Consider the following 17,442-nt stretch of genomic DNA (forward strand, 5'->3'; position numbering starts at 1 on the left):
TCGTCCTGGTCGCGGCACACTGGACCAGCTCTACACACTCCATCGGGTGCTCGAGGGTTCATGGGAGTTTGCCCAACCAGTCCACATGTGTTTTGTGGATCTGGAGAAGGCGTTCGACCGTGTCCCTCGGGGCACCCTGTGGGGAGTGCTTCGGGAGTATGGGGTCCTTTGTTAAGGGCTATCCGGTCCCTGTACGACCGCAGCAGGAGCCTGGTTCGCATTGCTGGTAGTAAGTCAAACCTGTTTCCAGTGCACGTTGGCCTCTGCCAGTGCTGCCCTTTGTCACCAGTTCTGTTCATTATTTTTATGGACAGAATTTCTAGGCGCAGCCAGGGTGTAGAGGGGGTCTGGTTTGGGAACCACAGAATCTCGTCTCTGCTGTTTACGGACGATGTGGTTCTGTTGGCTTTGTCAAATTAGGACCTTCAGCGTGGACTGGGGCGGTTTGCAGCCGAGTGTGAAGTGTCCGGGATGAAAATCAGCACCTCCAAATCCGAGGCCATGGTTCTCGACCGGAAAAAGGTGCTTTGCCCTCTTCAGGTCGATGGAGTGTCCTTGCCTCAAGTGGATGAGTTTAAATATCTCAGGGTCTTGTTCACGAGTGAGGGACGGATGGAGCGTGAGATCGATAGACGGATCGGTGCAGCATCTGCAGTGATGCGGTCGCTGTATCGGACTGTCGTGGTGAATTGAGAGCTGAGTCGGGGGGCAAAGCTCTCGATTTACCGATCGATCTACATTCCGATCCTCACCTATGGTCATGAGATTTGGCTCATGACTGAAAGAACGAGATCGCGAGTACAAGCGGCCGAGATGAGTTTCCTCTGCAGGGTGGCTGGGCGCTCCCTTAGAGATAGGGTGAGGAACTCGGTCATTCGGGAAGAGCTCGGAGTCGAGCCGCTGCTCCTCCACGTCAAAAGGAGTCAGTTGAGGTGGCTCGGGCATCTTTTCCGGATGCCCCCTGGACGCCTCGCTGGAGAGGTGTTCCGGGCACGTCCCACTGGGAGGAGGCCCTGGGGAAGACCCAGGACAAGCTGGAGGGACTACATCTCTCAGCTGGCTTGGGAACGCCTTGGGGTTCCCCCGGAGGAGCTGGGGGAGGTGTGTGTGGATCGGGAGGTCTGGGCGGCTTTGCTTGAGCTGCTGCCCCCGCGACCCGACTCCGAATAAAGCGGAAGAAAATGGATGGATGGATATATATATATATATATATATATAAATAAAATGCATATGTAACTCGATCTTTCTAGTGGTTAAGGTGTTGGGCTTGAGTCCAGAAGATCATGGGTTCAAATCCCCGCCTGACTGGAAAATCACTAAGGGCCCTCGGGCAAGGCCTTTAATCCCCTATTGCTCCCGGTGTGTAGTGAGCACCTTGTATGGCAGCACCCTGACATCGGGGTGAATGTGAGGCATAATTGTAAAGCGCTTTGAGAATCTGATGCAGATGGAAAAGCGCTATATAAATGCAGTCCATTTACCATTTATCTTTCTTGCATTTATTCATTATTCTCAAAGTTTTTATGCTGACTAAATATTAATGGGTAACTTTCAATCCTTTTTTCAGCATGTACAAAGAAAACTGTCAACCTTGTCTTTCTGTTTGACGGCTCGGAAAGTATGACCACCGAGGATTTCAACAAAAATAAAGTCTTCATAGTGGATGTAATGAACAGCCTTAAGAACACATCAATCAAGGTCATTGCTCTACTGCAAGCACTAATGTCGTTGCCAATATCCAAAGTACATTATGTAACTAACACATTATTTGTTTCTATTCAGTTTGCTGCAGTTCAATTTTCCTCGAAAACCAGAAAGGTTTTTGACTTCAATGACTATGATGCGGGTGATTCGTTCGCTAAGCTGCAGCGGGAAGAGCATATGAAGAAACTCACCAACACACACAGGGCTCTCAATTATACACTGTAAGTTACAATAAATGAAAAATAAAGCATTTATGAGTATATTTCTACATTTTTTTTGAAGATTTCTGTAGATGATCGAATAAAACGTACCGGCAGACATGTTTGTAGGGTTGTTACAAAATAGAACATTATTCACTAACAGAGTATTATACAGTTATACATTATACAGTTATTAGGTGTTAATATCTGATAACTGTGTTCAATGAAGTGTTGATAATTAATATTGACCTGTAGCCAGACTGATATGGATTTGATTTTTGTAGGGCCAATAAGATACAGATATAGATGAAATTATTATTATTATTATTTACAAAACCTATATATCGGATGATAAATTAAAAAAAAAAATGGCATTAATTTGTAACATTTTGTTAGCAACCCCTTTGATAATGAAATGTAACAGATTTTGTTTGTATGTCACCCTGATTGTCAGTCTCTGTGTTGCATTGTTCAACATTAGCATCAAATAAACTTCTTGTCTGTTTTGGTCCAACCTAGCTAGCGGCATAATGGCCACTTGACTTTTGCCGCTGGAAAATGCCCACTCTCACTGAAAATGAATGGCAGCTGGTCACTTTGCCTTTGTCACTTGTACCTAATGTGACAATGGGATGATGGGGTCCCAACCATGCATGACAGCACTGTAAACAATACTCTGCTAGACAAACAACATAATGAGACCATTTCCAACTGTGCATTTCCTGTATTGTTTATTTGGTAAAATGAAAGTTTTCATATCAGTAAAAATAACGCTGATGCTGATATGGTTGTGAAAGGCTCATAATGGCTGATATCAGCAAGCCGATACATCATCTTGGTTCTAATGGTAGCTACAACTTTATCAGATAGATTATCAAGATTTTGATTAATCTAAATATGCTAAATGCCACTGTTTTCATTTCAGAATAAACATTCTTGAAAATCAAACAGCTGGAGCCTCCCCTGATGCAACTAAAGTTGTGATACTAATCACAGATGGCGATCCCACCGATAAGAACAACCAAGACATTGAAACATATGATGCAAAGAACATCATTCGTTTCGTCATTGGGGTAAGCACTAATGTTTCATGTTACTCTATTTGACCATTTTCCTTCAAGATCATGTGACAAACAGGTGCAGTTTCACAAACTTTAGCGCTGTCGCTATGCACGCTAAATTCATAGTCATCTTTCATCATCACATCGTCTCCTTTCAAAGCTAAGCATAAAGAAATAAAGCCAGAGATCAGAAGGTAATCACTATTAACTTAATTAAAATGTATAAATCATACGTTGGGCTGTTTTATAATGTTAATACTGTTTTTAAAGCCAATAACCAACTCCAGTTTGGTGTCCAATCTTGTTCAAACCTTTGTTGTTGATCTTACTAAGAAATAATTTTAAGCCATGTTCTTGTTTCAGGTCAAAAATGTACAACTGGAAAAGCTTCAGGCTATCGCTTCAGAACCGAGACAAAACAACACCTTCAAAATTGAGGACTATAGCGGACTGAAAGGAATACTGGAAAACTTCCAGATAAAGATCTTTCAAATGGAAGGTGATGTTTTTTCCATTCGTTATAAATAGTCAAACAATGTGCTCAACTCTGTATAAAGCAGCTGTGTGCTTAATTCTCAAAATAATCGTAATGATGCAAAAAAAAAAAAAAAGCTCCAAAGGATAAAACTCTCGTGATTTCAAATATTTTGTTGTACTGACACATCAGGCAGATACACTTCTTTTGTGTGCGGACAACTACGGTACCTCAAGCTCTGGTACACAAGGAGATGTAGCCAAAAAATGTTTTTCAAATAGGATGACAGAGCCCCTGTAAAACTCAGAAAAGCCGCAACAACTCTTTGCGCTAAAAAAAGGCTCTCCAAGGACACCCAAATTCAAAGAGGAAGCAGAACAAACAGCAATGATACCTTCTGACATAAGACAACATGAGACCTGAAAGACTCACAGAAATCAAACATGTTGAAGATAGAATCAACAAAGCTTCTTCAAACCCATTTTTGGACCAACAACAACGGCCCTCGTCAGATGTTTAGGGTCAGTCATCTCATGGTGAACTGTCAATCCATGTATATTCATGAGATGAGATTTATTGTCATTGTCATTACACAAGTGCAACAACAACAAAATTTGCATACCACAAAATGGGACTATCAACCTGATCAAAACCAAGGCTTTTCCCCAACCGATCCCAGCACAAAAAAACAACAAAAAAAAACCTACAACCACTTGCTAATTAGTTATAAAGTCAAGTACTCAAGAACGTTTAACAGCTTCAGCTATCTGGGAAGTTTCCTCTCTGCTTCTGCTGATAAAGATCATGAGATGCAACATCACCTGAAATGTGATCAGAGTCCTAGGTAACTTACAGGAAGCAACTGGAAAGGTTCCATCAACACAGTCTTGGCAACACTTAGAAGATCAGCTGTGAGGACAAAACAACCAACCCCAGGGGGCTTGATGAAGCAAAGTCCACCAGCAATAAAGCGATCAACGACACGAATCATCTTTTTTGGGCAGGACACATTCTCCAAATGTAAAGTATTTGACCTTCAGTCAAGGAAGGAAAGCAATCAAGACAAAAGTGATAAGGACAGCTTTCAAGTAACACACCCAAGACAGGAATGCCTTGAGATTCCGCTTTCATCAGGGAGTGGATTAAACAGTCCAGGTGGAAACTAGAAGAGACGTGTGTGAGAACAAAAGTCTCCTCTACCTGCTGCACGGAGCCATCTCCACTGCATCAAGATATCTGCAACAAATACATCATCAGCCATATCCAAACCCACCAAAACTGCCTCTGACAGTGGAAGACCATCACCCTCAATCTCCAGCAACAACCAGTAGTGAGAAATTCCTTGTAGCCAGACAATTTAATGCACGCAACCAAAGTATTGAACTACAATGGAATGGCAATGGAATCAGTTCAAATCCGCCACAGAGGAAGGCATTTTTTCCTTCCAAAAAAAAAAAAAAAAAAAAATTTTCTAGATTTATTATCTTGGCACTTGGTTCTTTCTGTGTGGAATTTGCATGTTCTCATGCTCTTGCTAATAATTAACAAACCCATCGAGAATATCACATGGGTGCATCCTGTTGATGTCATAAATATATCTGTGTCTAATTGCTTTGAAGTACCTCCCATGCAAACATTTATTAGAGAAACCACTGGAGTGTTTTCCACCACTGTACAATAATTTAATTCTCTAAAACTACACATATCAGGATTCTCAACAGTGAAGTTGAGCATAAGGGGCCCCTATGCTGAGATTTGGGCCCCTACACTGTGATGTAACCAGTGTAGGGGGAGGTTTTCTGCTTTTTTTCCTTTTTTAAAGGACATGTCGGACGTTATTTAACATCCCAGGTAGCAACACAAAGTGGCCCTTAAAATACAGGAAACAGTCTTTCAAAAGGTTATAAATTTAAACATTTCCGGGGGTACACCTGCAACACTCGTCACACAGCTATGCCCTGCTAAGTTCCCTCCCCTATGCTGTGAAAAAAATGTTGAATATTCTCCAAAGAACATCCATGAAGTATTAAAATGCACTGTCCTGTATTTAGGGACTGACGTGGATCGAGCCGGAGAAATGACTAATGAAATGTCTCAGAGTGGATTCAGTGTTGCCTACAACAAGGTGAGCGAGTGTCAGTACCACAACGCAGTATCTTGTACGGAGGAGCAGCAGAGGTTCTGTGATCATCCATCTGTTTGGTCAAATCTTATCACAAAGACGCAATAAAGAAAAAAGTTATTCCAACTACATATTATTAGTTAGTGGACTCGTTAGTTTGATGTGTATGAAACACCAAATAAGTCCATGATAATTCAACATTAAACAAGCCAATACTGGACTGAGCACCCTGCTTATTATACTGATACAGCATGGCGTGGAGTCCATTTTAATGGCCCCCCCTATTTCATGGTGTGGGACATGAGTGGAAAAGGCCAGATAATACAGGAAAGTAGTTTTCTATTAATTTTTATGCACAACCTTGACTCTAAGGTCAAAGGTCAAATGCAGTTGGCTCAAGGGACCTGGGATGAAGGATTTGCTATAGGTGTTCAACACAAATTTAGACTTTAGAAGAGAAATTTGGTGCTGAGAAGGCAAAATAGCATATCCAAAAAGTTCCATTGCCATGTTTGACTTTGACCCTGAGGTCAAAAGTAGTCTAAGGGGAGTAAGGATACATGATTTTCTATCGCTGTTCAATACAAATGTAAGCTCTAGAATTGACATTTGAAGAGAAAAAAAGTGGTATTTTGGGGTAAGATGGATGTTTTTGTCGGCCGTTATCTCAGATGACCTTGGAATTCTGGGTCAAGGTCATGTGTAGACATCACATTTGTGTCAATTTACAACATGATACAGGCAAGTAATGACTCAGAAAGGAGCAAGAGGGAAATCTAGGTCCATTTCAGTGGTCTCCCTTATTTCATGGTGGGGGACAAAAACGTATCTTGTAAAGAGATGAATACTTGTACTGTATTTTGCATGTAAACAGTATCCTAAGACATACATCGCACCGTGCATGTAACATAGTTCAGTTTTTGTGAGTGTAACCCGAGCATTCCAGCCACGTTAACGCTTTGCAACTTAACACATCTTATGTTGGCAGCTGGTTTTCTTTGATGTGTACTGAATATTTTTGTCATTGCCCCCCCCCATAATCCTTTATGTCGACAGCGTACGCTGGTTCTGGGTGCAGTCGGATCAAACTCTTGGAGGGGCTCTCTTTACGAACATCACCTGGAAACAGCAGCCGAAAACCAAATCACAGATCCCAACATGAAAAACGATTCTTACATGGGTACGGAATATTTTCTCTGCTCTTTTTTATGGATTATTTTAATATTAGATAAATCCTGACCTATTCAGCTTGTATATGATAAATGGAAAAACAGTTGTATGCAGTTATTAGTGAGTATCAAAGTGTGAGCATGTGTTTAGAGATGCGCGGGTCAGGCTTTTTAAAAAGACACACCCACCTGACACGCTGGTACCTGGTTGACCTGCAGATCACGAGTATAACCCCTTTATGCGCCTATGTAAACTTTCATTAAAGTGTTCATAATCTAAGGGCCCCTTCACCCATAGTACGACTAAGTACAAATCAGGCGAATCACTGCAGAACAGCTCGTATGAGCGAACCACGAAAACATCGAGCCGACGGGCAGGTGTGCATGATGCCGCTGCGATGGTTTCATGCATGCGGGAACACAGTGTGAGCAGCTGCAGCATGTGTAACCACATTGCACAGCTGCTGTGGAAAACAACAAAAAAAAAACATGTCATCCACGTGATTCGAACCTGCACTTTCCAAAAGCTCTGATGGCCAGTCAAAAACTTTACCATCACTGTCCTGTAAAAGGTGCAGGAAAATGCATGATATCAAGAAGAACATGGACGTATTTAAGAAAAAATAAAACCACAAACCATATAAAACACCACATTTTATTGAATCCCTCTTATCAAGTGGACAATACAAGTATGATCCTCTGTTCCTCTGTAGATGACCCATGGTCACAGATATACAGTCATGAAATGACATGAATGATTAAACAGGGCACTCTTATATCCACATCTGCTGGCGGCGTGTCCTGCCCAACACGCGTGTCTTCTGGACAGTGCACTGCGGGACAGACACCGCATAATGTGGAACAGAGCTCACATGGATGACGTGGCATTCAGATCACCTGCTGCATGTTGTGATCTGACGGTCCATTTCACCTGGGGTAGCCTGTCAATGCAGCCCATTGCAACAACGATATATACGTGTGACCGGAGGACCTTTGTGGTCGGGATGGCGGTGGGATCGAACCCCGGACTACTCTACCAGGTCAGCCAAAGGGGAATTCCCCATTAGCCAAGCTAGCGGGAACGCTTTTCAATCTGGACTTCACCCTGCTACATATCTCCCCACCATTTTTGACTTCGTCTCAAAGTCACAGGTGCATTTAAGCATGTTCTGTGACTACCCACATCCTGCCAACAACAGCAATTGCGACAGCAGGACCTCTGTGGCCGGGACGGCGGTGCGATCTAACCCTGGACTTCTCAAACTAAAGATGAGAACTTTACCAGGTCAAAGGGGTTATTCCCCATTAACCAAGCTAGCAGGAACATCTTTTCAATCTGGACTTCACCCTGCTACATATATTTCCATATATACACACGTACTCAACTTCTTGTGACCACTGCTGTTGCAGGATATTCTGTTGCTGTTGGAGAGAAGAACAAAGTTCCTCTATATTTCACGGGTGCACCAAGATTTGACCATGAAGGACAGGTCATTCTTTTCACACATAATGGCAATAACTGGACTGTAAGAGACAGAATAAATGGCACACAGGTAAGTCAGAGTTCTGTATGGTTGTTTTTAAATCATGCATTTCTTAAATGGTCTTTTAAATGCTTTGAGTGAATGAAAATAAGGACTTTGAGATTCAACTGAGTTTTAATCAAATTCAGGAACATTTCTGATAAACCCAGATTTGTGTTTTTTGTTTGTTTTTATCTGAAAGAACTCCGATGCATTAATTAGTTTTACAGAGCTTGGCGAGTGAAATGGAGTCAAATAAATATTAGTTTTAAGTAGGGTTTTATAAATACTGAAGTACTGAAAAATTAGATACTCATTTACAACAGTATTGATACCAACAGTGCCGTCTTCACCTCCTCCATTAGTAATAAAGTACTGCAGAGCCGTGTTAGATTTCACAAGACTCCACTGTGTCTCATTTAAGAGTCATTTGCTGGTGAAAGTGTTATTTTCAGTTCTGCTAAGTTTTTGTTCAAGAAAACTTCGAAATCCCAAGTTGGAAACTTTGGAAAACTGCATTCACTTGAACTCTAAAAACAATATGGATGCATGCAGAAACATATTCAAGCTCTGCTGTCTTTACAAGGAAACACATATGAGTGATGACTGAGAAGTTTTGAGACTGACCCAGATAAAGTAGGGCATGGTTCTCCATCTTTTGCATTCTGGAAAACCAACATTTCTTGAGAATGTATGATGTTTTGACTCAGCTGGGCGCAATGTTGAGAAATGTTGGTTTCTCAGTATGCAAATCTTTTATATTCTGTAGTATTTCTCAACATTTCACCCAGAGAGTCAAAACCTCACACGTTCTCAAGAAATGTTGGTTTCTCAGATTGAAAAAGATGGAGAAGCACGCTCTAGTTTTTCTGGGTCAGGCTCAAAACTTGTCAATCGTCCCTCCTAAGTTGTAGTATAGTTTTATACTACCTCAGACAACCTAAAAATAGCCCAATTTGTTGCACTACCTTTATAAAATATACTAAAAAATATTTGTAATATATACACATTACAATTATGTTTACATATTCTTTCGCACTCCATCAGACAAGTTAAAATTAGTGATGTCATCAATGTGATTGTTTGTATTGTTCTAGTCTTTATTTTAAAACCTTAATTTTTTTGCACCCCCCCCCCCTTCCCCTGGTATGGAAAGCGGTATAATGTATTGAGTATTTCCTGAGTATCAGTATGGAGTGTTGAAATTCTAGTACCGTGACAACCCGACTACAAAAGGTAGAACTTGCAAAGCTGCAAATACTTTTTTTCCCCCAAAGTCTTCTGAAAAGGCACCTTTCAGACTTCAGAGTTTTATTTTACTTTTTGCATTGAAGAAATTAAAAACAGCTGCATCGAGTAACTTCTATAGTTTTAAATGATGCTTCATGCTGCACTTGCTTTTATAGAAGAGAAACCAGAATTTTGTCTCGATTACTACTTTGTGCTCAATCTACATCACATATGCACAGTGACCTAAACTGACCGTGGGTGTGAATATATGTCTATATGTACTCTCGACCACTGACTGACTGCTGGGATAGGCCTTAATTTGAATAAATGGATGTAGAAATGACTGAGATACTGCACCATTTTTCCCTACAAAAAATAATTTTATTTGAAGAACAAACTCTTATTCCAAGTTCGTTTAAAATAGTTAATTTTTAACTTGCGTGCATTAAATTGACCTATTTGTGCGTCTCACACACATTCAGATTGGTTCTTATTTTGGAGCGGAGCTGTGCTCAGTGGACATCAACTCAGACGGCAACACTGATTTCTTACTGGTGGGGGCACCGCAGTTCTACCTGCCTGAAGAGAAGAGGGAGGGGCAGATCTACATCTACAGTCTGACTCAAGAGGTAGACTCGAAAATTCAGCCTTAAGACAGGTGAACCTGTGTGAGAGTATTGGGACGTCATCATAATGTCATGTCTTCCAGATAAACCTGCAGGCAGAGATGACAGTATCTGTGCCATCTTTAGGAAGATTTGGAACCACCATCTCCTCTCTGGCAGATCTGAATGGAGATCAATTACGAGATGTTGCTGTTGGAGCCCCATTGGAGGATAATAACAGAGGGGCTGTGTACATCTACCTGGGAGAGCAGCACAGAGGGATGCGCACCACTTTCAGCCAGGTAGCTTAAATACAAGCGGTTCTCATGAGGAGAATCTTAACTAGTGACAAAAAGGAGTTCTCTGCACTGAGGGTCCTATTCTTTCAATATGACCAATATAGTGAGTGGTTCTTAATTTCAACTGCAGCCAAATGCTTTATCCAATTCAGACATTACGGGTCACGTAGGGTTATCTTTGAGGTTGCATATTTGAGTTATGTATTTTATTTTATAAATACATTTTTCATTCATGACTTCTTCCCACAAGGTTATGATGTAACCAATGTCCGTTAGCAGGATTACAGAAAAACTACAAAAGCGATTTTTATGAAACTTGGCAAAGAGGTGGATCAAGTCTGGAGTGTGCTCGAGCCACTTTTTAAAAAAATCATTACTACTAATTATTAGTTATGGTACAGCTACTATGACACGACATGACATCAAAGCTGAGCAGGTCAGATCAAGGAGCATGCAGCGGTGCCACACATACCACATTATAAATGGCAACCACGCAGGCAGAACACCAGTCAGTCAACACTTCTTGAGAGTAACCATTGGTCTGCTGCAGCAAGGTGACACATGGGCCACAGAAATGCAAACCACTAAAATATTATGGCTGATGATCTCCCCTGAGGACAACCTAGACTCTTCCTAGCAATTACTGGTAGTAACATTAGTAATAACATTGTTACACAAATTGTTTTATTCCTAATCACTGATTCTGTGATTATCTTGGACAGAATTGCAAAACAATCTTGCGTGCAGATTTCTCATTATAGTGGCAGCAGGATTGCAGTGCTGCTTTTTGCAGATGATGTAGTTCAAATGTTTTCTTCAGACGCCCACCTCTTCCCCACGCTCAGGAGGCGCGGAAGCACATCTGCATACAAGTTTTGTATATTAAGGGCCTGATGTGTTATTCCAGAGAATCCCGGGACAGAAAATAAAACCAGAGCTGAATCTGAGATTTTTTGGACAATCCATTGATGGGAACATTGACCTTGGAGAAGATGGACTACCAGATATCGTAGTTGGATCACATGGCACTGCAACTGTCTTACGGTATGAATATATTTCTGCAGGAAAGTATGTGCAATAAAAAACTAATTCTGCAAGGCAAAGCCAGTAAAAACATGGCTGTACCAAAAGTGCAATGAACCATTTCTCGTGCAGTTTCTACATACCATCAATGACATGCACAGCAGAAAAAAGCAGTAAATAAAAGTGTGAACATGACTGGGAGGTGGTTGAGTATCTTTGCAAATGTTTAAACACATGCACCAACAAATGTCACGACTATATTTCCCAGTTCCAGTAGTAAGACCTACAGGCTCTGAAGTCCATTGGTGCTGGTGCTTATCCATAGATTAGACTCCTCCTGAACAGGATGCCAGCCAGTCCATCATAGGGTTACTTTCCCAGCCAAGGCTGGTACCCATTTCCAGCTGAGTCAATTAAGACAATGCCAGTGTCTTGGCCAACTTAATTAATTAAATTTATTTCATTTATATAGCACCAAATCACAACAAAGTTTCCTCAAGGTGCTTCACACGAGTGAGGTCTAACCTTACCAACCTCTAGAGCAAGCACACAGGTGACAGTGGTAAGGGAAAAACTCCCTCTGATGATTTAAGGAAGAAACCTCAAGCAGACCAGACTCAAAGTGGGTGACCCTCTGCTTGGGCCATGCTACCGACACAAGGACACAGATTGGTCGTCTGACCGAGAATCAAAGCCTGGTTTCCATATTGTTAGCCCAGCACCAATCCACTCTTTAATCCTACGAGCTATAACCATAATTTGCATTTTTTTTTTTAAACCAAAATCATCAATATAATGCATTTTTACCCACAGAACTCACTAACATTTAGCTTTAGGTGACCACAAACTGTTTTTTGTCATCTTTATCAAATAAATAATGTGGTATGGTTTTCAACGTGATTAAATGTATTCATTTTGACCGCCGTGTAAACCTTCAATGATCCTAATCTACTTGCTGATATCACTCTGGGAAGGTTACACATTTTTGTCTAAGCCATGATATACTAAGGCTGGATTGAAAGCATTGTTTAGTGTCCTGAGTTAGTACTAAAACCCTGCTCGGCCCCTGGATTATATGTCTAACACTTAATAAATACACCTTGCAGTGCAACATCTAACTAAAAAAAAAAAAAAAAAAAAAAATTTCTTGCAGGTCAAAGCCCATTTTTAATGTCACAGCACAGCTATCTTTTGAACCTTTGGAGATAAGCACTGAGAACATCAACTGCGTGACGTACACAGAAATTAATCTACCTATGGGAAATTTAACCGTCTGTTTTCAAAAAGTACAGACAACATTCAGCAAACCAGGTAGGGGCCTGACTCAGCACAATTCATGACGTACTGTTCATCACAGGGATGACAATTTTAAACCTGGTGTGTGCCTTTGCAGGAGAAAAGAGCTTGAACATTTCATACACAGTTGAAGTGGATCCAAATAGACTAATGCACCGAGGTTTTTTAAGCGACAGCAACAGGAAAGCTCGGAACCTTACCTTAACCAAGCTGCTGACAGGCAACACCAACTGCTTCAATCACCTGATCTACATGCCGGTATGGAGATTTACTGGACCTATTGTTTGACCTCAGATGCAAACATTGGAAAGTTAACATTTGTGTTTTTGCTCTATTCGATTCAGTGTAAATTTATTTAGATTATATAGCGCCAAATCACAACAAAGCTGCCTCAAGGCGCTTCACACAAGTAAGATCTAATGTTACCAACCCCTAGAGCAAGCACACAGGTGACAGGAGTAAGGAAAAACTCCATCTGATGATATTGAGGAAGAAACCTCAAGCAGACCAGACTCAAAGGGGTGACCCTCTGCTTAGGCCATTCTAAAGGTTTACAATACAGAACACAATAACAACTGACAAGAGTTCATGCAAGCGTCCAGTTGACCATCATGGGGAAGGGGTCATTGAGCCACTCGTCAGATCTGTACCTACAGTGGAGTCCGTCCAGCATCCGCCACAGAATTCATCCAATCCAGCACATGGATCCACCTGCATCTCAGAGACAGAGAGGAGGAGAAAAAAAAAAAAAAAAAAGTCAGCCAGAAAAACTACACTTAATGTATAATTTGTCAGCATTAAGCAACAGGAAAGCAGAAGAATTACTAAGGTGATCACCGGCCACTAGCCCTAAGCTTCACCAACAGACCCAGACTTTAGATAAAGCTGAAGCCAAGACCCGCTCCGTTTACTAATAAAACTAATTTAAAAGGGTAGGAAGTATAGTACCATGCTATGCCAGTATGCTAGCCATACGAAAGGGGAAATAAATGTGTCTTAAGTCTGGACTTGAAAGTCTCTACAGAACCTATACTGAAGATACAGCATGAGCTCCTATCCCACTATTCATCTCGTACAACAGTTAGAGGAGACAGTTCATATGGATTTGTAAGCTTAAAAACTACAAGATAACCATAGTAAACACCTTAATCTTCACCTTTCTTCTTCTTGTAGACATGCGTGAAAGACACATTGTCACCAGTCAGCGTCCAACTTAATTTTTCACAAGTGGATGATGAGAAAGCAGATGCAGTCTTGAATGTGGACAACACAAGGCACGCCGTGGTTAAAGTAGGGACACTCTTGTAAAAGGAATCTGTGAAGAATTCTTGTTTGATTGAAATGTCAGCTATGCACAGTAGCAGGTTATGGAATTTTTTTATTCTGTTGAAAGTAGGGGATGACGACTTGTGTTGATCAATGTTTTAACAATGAAGACAGTTTGTAGAACATCTTAATGGTAACCCATAGTAAAAGGAAACAGTCCGCTTTACACGACAGTTACAGGCTTCACATTAATAATTTCACCTTCTCTATTCCAAAGATACGAGATGTTTTAAAGTTTATTATCTTGCGATGACATCTGCTCAAATAACTGTTTGATAGGTTCCCTTTACGAAAGAATGCAGACAAAATGACACCTGTATTGCAGAACTTGAGGTGGACTTCAACTTCATGTACGTATCAGATCAGCACGGCAGCAGGAACATTAAGGTCATGTGAACAGATGTAAGAAATGCACTATATGCTTTAGGACCTCAACATTACTGGTGGTGGACCAGGACTATTTCAACGTCTCTGTAACACTGTCCAATCATGGAGACGACTCGTACAACACCAGCCTCACACTGTTCTACCCTCCGGGCCTCTCCTTCTCCATGATGACTCTGACAAAGGTGAGGGTCAGCCAATATACTGCATGTTTTAACCTCTTGAAAACTCAACGCTGACCTAAATGCTTTATAGTGCCATGGAATGGAAGAGTGTCCTGCACAACGCTGCCTGCTGTTGGCTTATGATAATTGCATGAAATTCCCTGTGATCAGCAGGACATGCATGGGGATAACGATCAGTGAGGAAGTTTGGATGCAAACGCGTCCATCAGTATGTGTCCACAAATTTTTTTTTAGAGTTATGAACTGTTGTATTGCTACTTGCACATGAACAAACTCTGAAAATTTTTTGATCAGATTTGGATTTCATAATTAGGAAGGAAAGTTTTGTAAAAGTTTAGCTGTTTGTAAAGTGGCGTAGAGCGGTAGTTAAGTACAGACGCTGAGACAACACGGTAAAACATGCACTTTTGAAATGTTATATATTATTCTTCTACTTTTTCCCTATATCATAAAGTAACAAAAATACTTGATTCCCTGGTCTTTTATGAATTATATATTTGAAGGTAGGCAATGCCACTTTTGGCTTATTCGAGTTTACCGTGGAAAATGAATTTGTGCATTTAAAGAATCACATGGCACCAAACCAAACTGAATCTACTTATAATAAAAAGAACTGTCCCTGAACTGTACCATAGCCCATACATCAGGACATGAACTGGAAAGAAGAACGCCGCTAAAAGTTGGCCTTTACTTTCAAACAGCTTTATGAAGCGTTGTTGCTAATTGTAGGGTCTTATTGGCCAATAAGGCCACTGCTGGTTGTCTCATCCGTAGATTTTAACATACAGCAGTTACTCGTGTTCTCACGTTACAGACTGCAACAGAGGGAAGGAAGACGAAACACAGCCAACCTCTGTTACTGCATTTAGTGATGGACTTCACTTTCGCTCATTCTACCAACTCTAAAATAAGACCATGAACACCTGCATCTTCAGGTTTATCTGGGGCAGCAGTGGTTGTGCTGTTGTCTTACATAGTAATCTTCTAGAAGAGTCAAACCCAGTGTCGCTTCCTGTGGGGGTTTCCTCCTACAGTCTAAAGACGTGTTCTTTAGTTCAACTGGTATCTCTAAATATGCCGACAGGTTGTGATATCTCTCTTTTGGATCTTTTGGATTAGATACATGCACCGTTTCCATCTGCCTGCTGAAGGTCTGGTCTTATGCAAGGATACTGGTAGACAGGTTAAGCATTTTTTTCCTCTCTGTTTCAAAATACATTTCATTTCTAATTATGCCTCTTCCATCTGCAAGGGGGAAAAAGTGTGCAAAAAGTTCAACGTGATTCAGGAAGGAATATGGCATCAGATCAGTGGCAAAACCCCACTCGCGTAAAAAATACGTTCACACGTAGATATTAGGTGCGTGCGCACAAATTATCTCTGCCAGCGCTCCCCTATAGCAAGCCAACAGTGCCGCAATTATGCCACTTTCAGACACGTTTCACCAAAAATATGGCGTAAAAAAACGCTGTTTTGTCAGTTATTACCGCGTTTTTTACGGCGTAATAACTGACGACGCCGTTAAATGCGCCATCATGTGTCAAAAAATACGCTGCGCCGTAATAACTGACAAAACTGTTTTTTACAGCGGATTTTTGGTGATACGTGACTGAAAGTGGCGTATTTGTGGCACTGTTCGCTTGCCATACTACCCCCCCACCTGCTCGAATTTGAATTCTGCTCATGCGCAGAGAATTCCTGCTCTCTCGCTTGAATTTTATGGCACTACGGGGGAGGGAACCAGGTCATCACTAGCTCTGCTGTGATTGGCTGTCTCTGGAGAGCAAGGTTTGATTGACAGCCCCCTTCTCTGACGCAGACGTCATTCGTTTACAACTGCGTTAAGCAATTATCACCTTGTTTCTGCTTAAAACTTCACTACAGTCATCATCTATCTCAGCAACAGATTTCTCAAGCTTCTGCACAACAAACATTTCCATATAAATTCAGCATTATTTCATAACAAATTACAGAAAGTCCTAAAACTGACCTCCTGAAACCAGCGTGTCTGCAGAGTGACTCTGTACACCCAAACCAATCAAAGGGAATAATGTGATTATTAACCATCAGATGACAAAATAAAACCTCTTAAATCACGTGCAAACCATGATGCCACCACCAAAAAATGTATTAATCAAATCCAAACAAAACAGGTCCTGTACAAAATCCTGAAATAGCTGCATCCATGAAAATACAAATACAAGAACATAAGGGGCTTACTGAATATTATTTACAAATAACAGTAAATATAGGGCAACCAAACATTTACAAATCAAATTTGTCTATAAAAGAAACTACTTTTAAAACATTACTGGATTAAATCAATGATAGAGATTCATAATTAAGTTTCAACTCATTTCTCCAGTGAGTAATGTTTGGTTTTTTCCTTGAAAAAAAAAAGACGACGTGTGTAATATTTGCTTCGTAAAATTATATTATTAATGCCAAAGTCATTATAATTACTTAATAATTGTCTCACAAATTTGCCCAAAAAGAGATTATATTCTTAAAGATTTTAGAAAGGAGGAAATACAAAAGATTAGATGTAAATATTTAACATTTCCAGTCTCACCAAAGACAAAAGAACTCAACTGAAAATTACTAACAAGATTTATCCAACTAAGGAGTTTTTAAAACAGAGATTCCAAATGGATGTCAGTAACTGACTGGAACTGAAGAAATGCTGGACCATCTTTTCTTTTCGTGTGAAACAGTGCAAAGCTTTTGGTTTGACCTTCAACAATGGATCATCTCTGAAGGAATTTGGATCAGCGATCTTAACATCACACAGACATCAACTCTAATATAATTTTACTAAGTAACTTTAAAAAAAAAAAGGA

At 40.7% G+C, this 17,442-nt stretch overlaps 1 protein-coding gene across 1 annotated transcript in view; it reads left to right on the forward strand.

Moving 5' to 3' along the window:
• zmp:0000001082 (integrin alpha-X) overlaps window positions 1-17,442 on the forward strand; it is a 39,899-nt gene that overhangs the window by 15,572 nt on the left and 6,885 nt on the right. The window contains exons 6-20 of the mRNA XM_034188194.1: window positions 1,568-1,698; window positions 1,783-1,925; window positions 2,830-2,977; window positions 3,329-3,464; window positions 5,492-5,565; window positions 6,619-6,742; window positions 8,142-8,284; window positions 9,967-10,113; window positions 10,194-10,391; window positions 11,296-11,432; window positions 12,565-12,722; window positions 12,805-12,965; window positions 13,881-13,997; window positions 14,313-14,383; window positions 14,461-14,602. Coding sequence (XP_034044085.1) covers window positions 1,568-1,698; window positions 1,783-1,925; window positions 2,830-2,977; window positions 3,329-3,464; window positions 5,492-5,565; window positions 6,619-6,742; window positions 8,142-8,284; window positions 9,967-10,113; window positions 10,194-10,391; window positions 11,296-11,432; window positions 12,565-12,722; window positions 12,805-12,965; window positions 13,881-13,997; window positions 14,313-14,383; window positions 14,461-14,602 — 2,030 coding nt within the window. The remainder of the gene's footprint in view (window positions 1-1,567; window positions 1,699-1,782; window positions 1,926-2,829; window positions 2,978-3,328; window positions 3,465-5,491; window positions 5,566-6,618; window positions 6,743-8,141; window positions 8,285-9,966; window positions 10,114-10,193; window positions 10,392-11,295; window positions 11,433-12,564; window positions 12,723-12,804; window positions 12,966-13,880; window positions 13,998-14,312; window positions 14,384-14,460; window positions 14,603-17,442) is intronic.

Source organism: Thalassophryne amazonica, chromosome 15 (assembly GCF_902500255.1).
Source record: "Thalassophryne amazonica chromosome 15, fThaAma1.1, whole genome shotgun sequence".
In the NCBI taxonomy this organism is placed as follows: domain Eukaryota; kingdom Metazoa; phylum Chordata; class Actinopteri; order Batrachoidiformes; family Batrachoididae; genus Thalassophryne; species Thalassophryne amazonica.